General features: G+C 40.0%; 1 protein-coding gene across 10 annotated transcripts in view; it reads right to left on the reverse strand.

Moving 5' to 3' along the window:
* Positions 1-9,059, reverse strand: part of rgs19 (regulator of G protein signaling 19) — a 28,675-nt gene extending 19,616 nt beyond the window's left edge. For 2 of the 10 annotated variants that reach the window (XM_026366957.1, XM_026366956.1), the window contains exon 1: positions 8,909-9,059. In XM_026366957.1, the coding sequence (XP_026222742.1) occupies positions 8,909-8,965 (57 nt within the window). In that variant the 5' untranslated portion in view covers positions 8,966-9,059. The other 8 variants (XM_026366954.1, XM_026366955.1, XM_026366958.1 and 5 more) reach the window with 8 other exon arrangements.
* Between the last annotated feature and the right edge of the window lie 373 nt (positions 9,060-9,432).

Raw genomic sequence — 9,432 nt, forward strand, 5'->3', positions numbered from 1 at the left:
TGTAGCCACTCTTCATCTGTTCAAGACAAGTAACTGTCTAAAGACATTAAGAAGAAGAAATGTCACAAAACAACTCTTTTACAAGTCAGACTGTGAATTAAAAACCATTCCAGGTGACATCATCATAAATGTGATGAGAGAATGTCATATGGTGTGCCAAAGGTAAAATGTAGCTACTTTGTACAATCTAAAATATGATAAAATATAAAACATATTCTGGGTATAATATATTCTTGTTGACTACTTAATTCCATATTTGTTCTGCAATAATTTCAATGTCTTTAGTATTATTGTACAATATTGAAAATAATAAAAACAATGAAAAAACACAGAGGGGAAAGGTTTGTCCAAACTTTTGACTGGTCGTGTCAAGTGTTATATAGATTCCAGGAGTAGATGTTGTTGCCAAAGCAACTAATGGAGACCCAACTAAACAACAAATATGAAATCAAAGCAAATGTTCCACTGGAATATGGGACAGACATAGAAAAGCCTCTGGTTTGAAACTTGTTAAATATGCAGGTTATTTGTAATTGACCAAAACATGCACCACCCAGATCCCAGCTTTTCAGGAACTGAGAACTGAACTTGTTCAAAGCTTGATGACAATGCATTTTATCTACCATGGTGTTGAAAGAGTTTCATCTTAGACACAACTGAGGGATCATTAAAACACATATGTGTAAATTGAAGTTATGAAACATCCATCAAACAAACGTTTCAGAAAAGGCAGACATAGAAGAAGTCAACTGCTAACTCTGCCTCTAGTGCCGTTTTCCTCTGTTGATGTATCGAGTCACAACTTTTACAAATGCCCAAAATACAGTTCCCTGTTCAAACCCTGTTAAATAAGCAGCGCATTAAACTGTCAGAACACAGACACCATTCAGCAGCAAAGCTCACCCGCGACAAGATGATTCAATGGTGGAACGATGAACGACTGAATCAAAGAGCAAATGGGTCCTTTTTGTCCCGCTCTCACTCTTTTGCTAATAGCTACGGCGACTCCATCAATCAACACAACTTCACTCCAGTGAAGAGGAAGAGAGACGAAAGGCAGTGCAAAGCAACAGGAAAAGATGGAGAGAGGAGAGAAAGAGAGAGAGGCAGGAAACAGAGTCAGAGGCATTGTGACACACAAGGCTTCTTGGTTTCTTTCTGAAACTTGATGAATCAGACTGTGTCTACACACACACACGCCCACACACACGCCAGCCCAACCCTACCCATCAAGACTGCGTGAGTCGATTCATGCCGTGATGGCTTAAAGGAAAAAGCTGCTGTAATCCAGCAGTTATATTCTTTGTTTCTCTGAACTTTGACATCCCTGTAGTCCAGTCTGGAATTGTCAAATTCACAGATTGAGTAAATAACAACTATCTTAATTATCCTTCAAACTACACAGATGCTGCAGGAATCCCTTAACTCTGCCTTTCTGCTTTTTCTTCTGTACTGTTCCTGAATGCAGCACACTAGAACGGCAGCTGATAGACCATTAATGTTACCTCAGACACATGTTACTTTCTTAGTATTTAGCCTGCACACACAGACCAGTGACAGGTCCTCTTACAACAAGACATATCACATTTCTGGGATATTGCATTAAATTGGGGGGCCTCAGAGAGTATTAATATGCAGGAGGTCTTGTGTTTCTTTTGTTTCAGTGCCCATTTCAGAACAACTGCACCCCGAGTAAATTTGTTTTATCTATATAACGGACTAGAATAGAGAGCAACTTTATGAAAAATGGCCCGTCAAACATTTCCTTCATTGACTTATCGGAAAAAAATTATCATATTCCTTTAAATTCCACAATTCACCAACCACTACAGCACAATCTATTCGAAACTGAAACCTTCATAATTTTATTAAAGTTACTCAACAATTTAGTTTTCTGAAAAGTTTTCATTCCCACACAATATAGCTAAAACCTTAGCAGGGAAATAGCATGGCTCCTAAAGTCAGCCACCAACTTCTTTAGCTTCTGCTTAACAAATTTGGCATCTGATTTCTCTAATTTCTTACTCTTAATACTGCCATCAAGCAATATGATCAGTGGACATCAACATGGACATAGCTGCAGACAACAGAAGCGACAGGTAGAAACAAAAGAGACAAAGTGACAGAAGTTGTATACAGAACAGTCAACAGAGGAAGGTCCAGTAAACATGAAATGATGTATCACTTAAAGAAAATGTACAGGAGAATCTGATTAATTATTTGTGTAGTTTCATTAAATGATAACCCTGCTCCCTACCTGTTAATGTGACTGCATGCAGTTCAGACTTGTTAAATGTGAAATATAAATTATGACTAATTGGCGTTACGACTTTTACACAAAAGTGAGCAGGGTTTTCAATGAGAAGCATATTTAGATGCTGTCAGATTAAGAGTAAAGACAGAAAGGGCTTTAGTTACAACAGTATCAAACAGTGAAACCAGAAAATTCAAAGAGAAATAAAGAAGGTGAATACAGAGAGGAAAAGTAAGACAGAGCATGTGGCAGACAGAGTGGAAGAGGTGCATTTGTTTTACCAGTATGTCCGTCATGTTGTGAGGTCGGGCAGTTGGTTAGTGTGCAAGTCGTCAGCGATGTTAGCAGGCCGGACACATGCATGTCATCCCCCCTTCTGCCTCGGACCTCTCCTTTATACATACACAGATACACAAACACACACGCACACACCACCAGGGGAATGGACAAATGTATGTGCAAACATACAGTCACTCAAATGCCACACAGAAGCACACAATAATACAAACAAATACATCAAAAAGAAAAACGTGAGGGTGCTCCCAGCAGAGCAAACAGTGTATAGCACCCACAATGCAGTCCCAAAGGGAATGTACATTTATTCACAAAAATATGGATGTACACATGCAACAGTACACACACACACACACACACACAAAGAGAGAGAGAAAATAGCCATAGTGAGTATAGTCTGTGTGTATAGTGTGTATCAAGCATTCAGCTGTAACCACAGTTACTTCATATTCTGAGGAAAGTGTGTATTTCCAAAAATCCCAAATCACTTCCATGCAGAGTATGCTGTCATTTTCAATACCGCTCCAAAATATCTGTAAAAGTTTCAGTGAACTTAGGACATAACTAAATAATCTAAGCAGTTGGAAAAACACTTTTAGCATACACATAATGTACTCTTGGTCCATGGTCCATTGTCTATTCCCATTTAAACGCTGCACACACATAACATAATGAATCCTTATGGGTCTTATTCTAGAAATCTGTGTTTTTATTAATGTCAGGTAAATTCCCTAACTCGCAGTTTGTTCCCGACTCAACTTCTAGTGTCACACACATTTCAGTTCACCGTAAACACATCATAATTACCACACATAAAAATGAACACTTGTATCGAATGCAGGGAGTAGCTGATAAAGATCAAACTGCCCGAGAACGGCTGAAACATTGTGGAACATTGCACTAACACAGTACACAACCAGGATGGGAGACACACTGGATGTTAAAAAACTGAGGATAAAGCATCAGCATCAGCAAACATCAGACCAAACAAAGGTTGAAATACAAGAGAAAACAGCACCAGACTAAGTTCTAAATGTGCTTGCAATCACATCAAAATACTGTAACAATTTAACATCACTGAATGCAACTCTCAGTGCCCTAACTGTTGATGACTCTCAGCCAGTGACCAAACAACCCAACAGTATAACTTTTTGTAGGTAAAAATTCAGATTTTCATTTGGAAGCAGATTATTATCTGCTGCATACTAGGACAATTCATTGATTAAATCCTGTCTAGCATGCAATGGACTGTAAAATTATATTTTTAGGAGTACTTTGGGCTTATCACACTGAACTTCTGAAATTTGTACAGACAAATGGACACTAGCAAGAAAAGGTTTGGAAACACATATTATGTATTCTTATTATGGTTTGTGGGTTTTAGTGAATCAAATGGTTGTAAATGGATCACAAAAACACAAAAAAGGTTCTGCATGTAGTATACAGTATATATATACACATATATTTATTAGGGTTGTCAATGTGAACACATGCGATCAATCCAAAAATGTTAACGCGTAAATATCCTTTCAGGCAAATTAATCGTCTAGAGAAGTACAAAGCAGAGCCTAGTGTCAGCATAGACAAATGTCCACAACAGTGGTTGCCAGTACATCCAGGTGCCCATGGTAAGCTGGTACATTTTACAATGTACCAGCTTACAAGGTCTGGATTCTGACTTGGCCAATCCACGTATTTTGACGTATTTTGTTTTTCTGAATCCATTCGGTTGTGCGTTTTATGTCATTGTCCTGTTGCATCATCCAACATTTACAGAGTTTAAGCTGACGTACAGACATTCTCATATTATGCTATAGAATTTTGATACACTGGGATACAGCTTCCCCTCAATCACTGCAAGCTGGCCAGGCCCAGATGCAGCAAAGCAGGCCCAAAGCATGATGTTTCCTCCTCCATACTTTCCCATTAGGATGATGTTTTCATAATTATATGCTGTGTCCTTTTATGCCAGATTAAGTGCTGTGTGTTCTTTCCAAATAGTTCAATCTTAGTATTATCAGTCCACAAAACATTAATGCCAATACTGCTGTGGAGTGTCAATGTGTGTGACCTGAACACAGATCTTAGCCAGTTCCAATGATGCCTTCAAATCTTTGGCTGTCACTTGGGATTTATTTTTTCCCTCATTAATGAGTGTTGGTTGTGCTCTTGGGGACATTTTAACTGGCCGCTTACTTCTTGGTAGAGTAGTCACAGTCCTGAAGTGTCTCCATTTGTAGATTATTTGCCTCATTGTAGACTGGTGAATTTCTAAAGTCTTTGAAATAAAGTCTTCTAAAGACTTCCTAACCTTTTCCAGCTTTACATAAATCAACAATCCTTGATCATAGATCCTATGAAAGTTCCTTTTGGTTAGGCATGGCACATATAAGCATATTCTTCTTGTGCGTAGCAAACTCAAAAAGTTTGAGTGCTCTTTGTCAAAGTAGCTCTAGTCCACATCCTCAAAATTATTTATGCTAACACCTGACTCCAATTAGGTTTTTGGAAGTCATTATTCCAAGGGTTCACATTTAACATTTTCATGAGGTTTTTATGTTTGTTCACAATAAAGACATGAAAGATCAGAATTTGTTTTGTGTTATTATTTTAGGCACATTATAATTATATATAATTATATAATTATAATATATATATTATATTATTATATATAATTATGATTTGGCTCACATGAAAAATGGATGTGTTCAAACAAAAGGTGGTATCTTCTAAGTTGTGTATCAGATCCAGACGTAAACACTTGGAAATAAAAACTAAACTGTTTATCTTTTGTCTCATTTTCATCTTTTGATGTCAAACAATGTTTTCATTTTTTTTTTGTCTACAGCAAAAATACAGGAACTGGCCTCACTTTTCCAAAACTTTTGGAGGGGAGTTTGTATATATGCATTTTCATAACCTGTTTTTTTTTTTTTTTTTTCCAATTGTCTACACCCACAAAAACAGCATTTCCCTTGGTGTCTTTTTGGTGACTTCATGTTATTCAACAAACAACATGGTCTTTAATGGGCTGAGAAAGCTACGACCCTTTAATGGGGTCCTTTGAAAATCCCACTGGATAACCTCGAAAATGCATGGCACTCAAACTAAAAATACGGCAGGAATTTCTTACTTCTTTTTTTTTTTTTTTAGTTTGTAGACAAATATTTGACAGCGAGGAGTTCTGTGTGGGTTTTCACGGACTTCGATCAACAACAATTTTCAATCCACAGATTAACCAGTGAAACCATCAGACAGAAACAGCACACAAACACACACATTACTACATTAAAGATGGACTGAGAAACAGAGGGACAGAACAAGAGACACAAAGAAAGAAAGAAAGACAGAGAGAGATTCAAGAAAGGAAGGTGATGGCCAACTTAAAAAAAGAGGAAGCAAGCAACAGACACAATGAAGAAAGACAGAGGAAGAGGAAGTGTGTACCAACTGGCAACAAGAGGAAGGAAAAAACTTGTGCACATATACGTCAGTATCTGAGAGGTGGCATGTTTCTTAATTTCAGGGTCGGGACCCCAAAATTAGTTGGACTCTTTTTTTTTTCTTTTTTTTCCTTTCTTATAATTGATGCTGTTGTCCCTATATAAATGACAGATCATAGAGAGGTTGCCTGTGATTTCTGTAAGCAGTTTCTCACTGAATATTTTAGAAGCTGCTTAATTTCCTCCTTGAGCTTGGTTTATTCTGTCACGTGAGAGCAAAAATTTTACACCAGTGAACCTCAGAATCTCACTTCTCTTTCAAGATTTTTTTTCTTTATAACTGGAATTTGAGGCAGCTGCAAAGAAGAACCCCTAAAAAGAAACGTGGATTTACCGGGATAAAAAGAGATGGGTGCTGACACTTGATAGTCAGTGGTTCCACATGCTCAGACACACTGAAAACAGAGACAAAATGCAAAGAGCTGGATTTTAAAAAACCTGACAGCTCTGACACTTCCACCTTTATTTCTGATTTCAACAGCACCTTCCTTTGTGACACCTTCACCCACTGCGCTCCGGTGTGATTTTTAAAAAGACAATGAAGGGATGAGGACGAAAGAAAGGGAGGGCTCGGTTGCATTATACCATCTCTGCTCAAACTAATGCAGCAACATTCATTTCTGCTTTTTTGGGACTCTTCCTCTTAAAAGTGCCTGAGCTGAGGCTACACCTTATATGGTCATAAATAGGAATTTTACCAGAATCCTAAAAGTCCCAGTAGGAATATTATAGTTTCTGGTTAGATCATGTGTACAGTAAGACTAGCATATCATTGGACTGCTGTAGGAATAGAATGTAGGTGTCAGTTTATACTGACACCATAAACACATCATAGAGTATAGCAAGGTCACTGTAAACTCACAAATAAAGACAGTGTATAAAAATAAAAGGAATACAGTGGTGATCTTTGGTCTTAACTGTCTCAAATATTTGGAAAAAAGCTCTTTAACGCGTCATTGAATCTGCGTGGAGCGTGTCATGGTTGGAGGTTCTCTTCTCTGTGTAATGCCGGCAGAACAAGACACTAACCCTGTCAGACATTTAGGTTTTAATCCCTATGAAGAACGGTGACCTCAGGTAGTGTTGACATTTTCTGAACCTGTGACCTCACAATAACAGAGAACACCATAACGACTGCCGGCCTACATTACCCACAATGCATTCTGTGCAGGAAATCCAATTGATGTACTTCGCAAAGAAGTGTTTCCCTCAAATAGCCCCGCTCCACTTTCATTCATGCTAGTTATGCCAACGTGGTTAGCACTCAACTTTTATCTTGTCATCGTTCAGGTTAAAGAGTTTCCACGTTCACTGCAGTGAGTGAGAGAGATGGCAGGTGCCCAAGCTCAGATATAGCCTATGTATTTCAACATGAATTAGTGTAATTATAATACCATGCATTTAGTAAAAAGCTGAATATCGTGATATCTGAATTTAAAAAAAGAATTTCAAAGAATCAAAACATTTGGTTGCAGCCCTCCATCCGTGTGCCACCATTACCCAGAGAGCACTAACTGCTAAACCCTGAAAAGGTCTTTGAGTAATGGAGCACGGAGAGTATCTCAATATGTGTCAACATGACACATAAACCCAACAACAAACTATGTGGTAGCACAAGTAATAACTCACTAACCTCAGCCAACAGCTACCTCTAAAGCTTGCAGCTGTGTTAGCTAGTGAGTTAGCAAACTCGCAGCACCCCTTACTAAAAACTGTGCCACAAGTTAGCAACAGTGCTAGCTTCCAAGCTAGCAAGCTGAAACATGTACTGACTCCTGGCACCTGTGACAGCAGACTGCAACATTAATGTTACTATTCAAACTACTTTACATTGTAATTTTCATTTTGCCAGAGATGAACCGTAAAGCTGTAAAACAACAGAGCTAAAAGAGTAAGTCTTTGTTTTTCAGATCTGCCTTGCAACCATAAGCACAGATGTAAATCAATCCAATACAGACGTGTGACTATATAAACTATTGGAAGTGGAGCGAGAAAGAAGATCTCAATGCAGACTGCAAAAGCAAAAAAAAAAAAAAAAAAAAAAAAAGAAAAAGAAGGAAAGCTGGAGAGGTTCCATTAAAATGAACAAACCAAATCAAAAGCCGTGTCTTTCCATCTGACCTGTGTGAGGAGCGAAGCGGCCCTCAGCTACAGCCCCTGACTCTCACTGCTCCATGCCGATCAACAGCTGAACCGACTCCGAACTCACGGACTAGTTGGACAAGACAAGTGAAACCAAGAAATACAGAGAGGAACAAAACGGCGTTCAGCTCCACATGCCGTCCTTGAACCTGCTTTAGCTTCCTCCTAACGAGCTCTGTGTGTGTGTGTGTGTGTGTGTGTGTGTGTTTGTGCACACCCTGTTCTACGGTACAGGACATGAAGAGTTCGCTCTTTCAGTCCGGTAGACTGACCCCCCCACCACCACCAACACCACCCTCCTCCTCCTCCTCCTCCTCCTCCTCCTCCGCCGGTGCCGGCTCGTTTCAGTAAAACGCTGCAAGAGAAACGGAGAAAAAACGGAAGCACCGCCGGCTCGGGTCCGACTGCTGCTCCCTCCCTCTCTGTCTGTCTGTGTCTGTAAAGAGCGGCCGTCCGTTCGTGAACGGGAATCAAGGAGGTAAGTAAGGAAAGAAGGAAAGGAGGGAGGGAATGAGGAGGTAGTGAGGTAGTGAGGGAGGGGAAGGAAGGAATCACAGAGACCGACCTTTTCCTGAACACCGCGGAGCGAGGAATAGCCCCGCCGCTGACTGGAGACCTGGGGAAGGGGAAATTAAAGTGAAACCAGCCCCCCCCTCCTCTCCTCCCCTCCCCTCCCCGTGTTCGAGCTCGGCTCTGCAGCCGATCACATACTCACAATCTTGGCATTAATAAGGTCCGGAGGGCGGTATCCGCTGCGCTTTCGGTGGCACATCCGTGTGGGTTTGTTCTTCCTCTGCCGCTCCGCACCGGCGGGAGGGAGCTTCGGGGACGTGGATTTCTTTTTTTTTTTTTTTTTAATTTTTTATTTGAATTTTTTTTTTTTTCCAAATATCCTGCCGCCGTATCGGAAGAAGAAGAAGAAGAAGAAGAAGAAGGAGACCTCCTCCTCCTCCCCCCTTCTGCTGCTCTCCTCCTGCTCGGGTTTTTCCCAGAGAGAGAGAGAGAGAGAGAGAGGGAGAGAGACATAGAGACTGAGTGAGAGAGAGAGAGGGAGCGAGATCACCGCCCTGGCGGACAGAGGCAGCAAAGCGCATGCGCGGAGTCACGTCCATCCAAGCAGGAGGAGAGCAGGAGTTCTCCATAATAAAACTTTATACATCCATAGGATCATTTTTATTTGTTGTGGCCTACATGCTATTGCACATCATAAACTCACGGAGAGTCATAATTTAGATTCTT

Source organism: Anabas testudineus, chromosome 7 (assembly GCF_900324465.2).
Source record: "Anabas testudineus chromosome 7, fAnaTes1.2, whole genome shotgun sequence".
Lineage (NCBI taxonomy): Eukaryota > Metazoa > Chordata > Actinopteri > Anabantiformes > Anabantidae > Anabas > Anabas testudineus.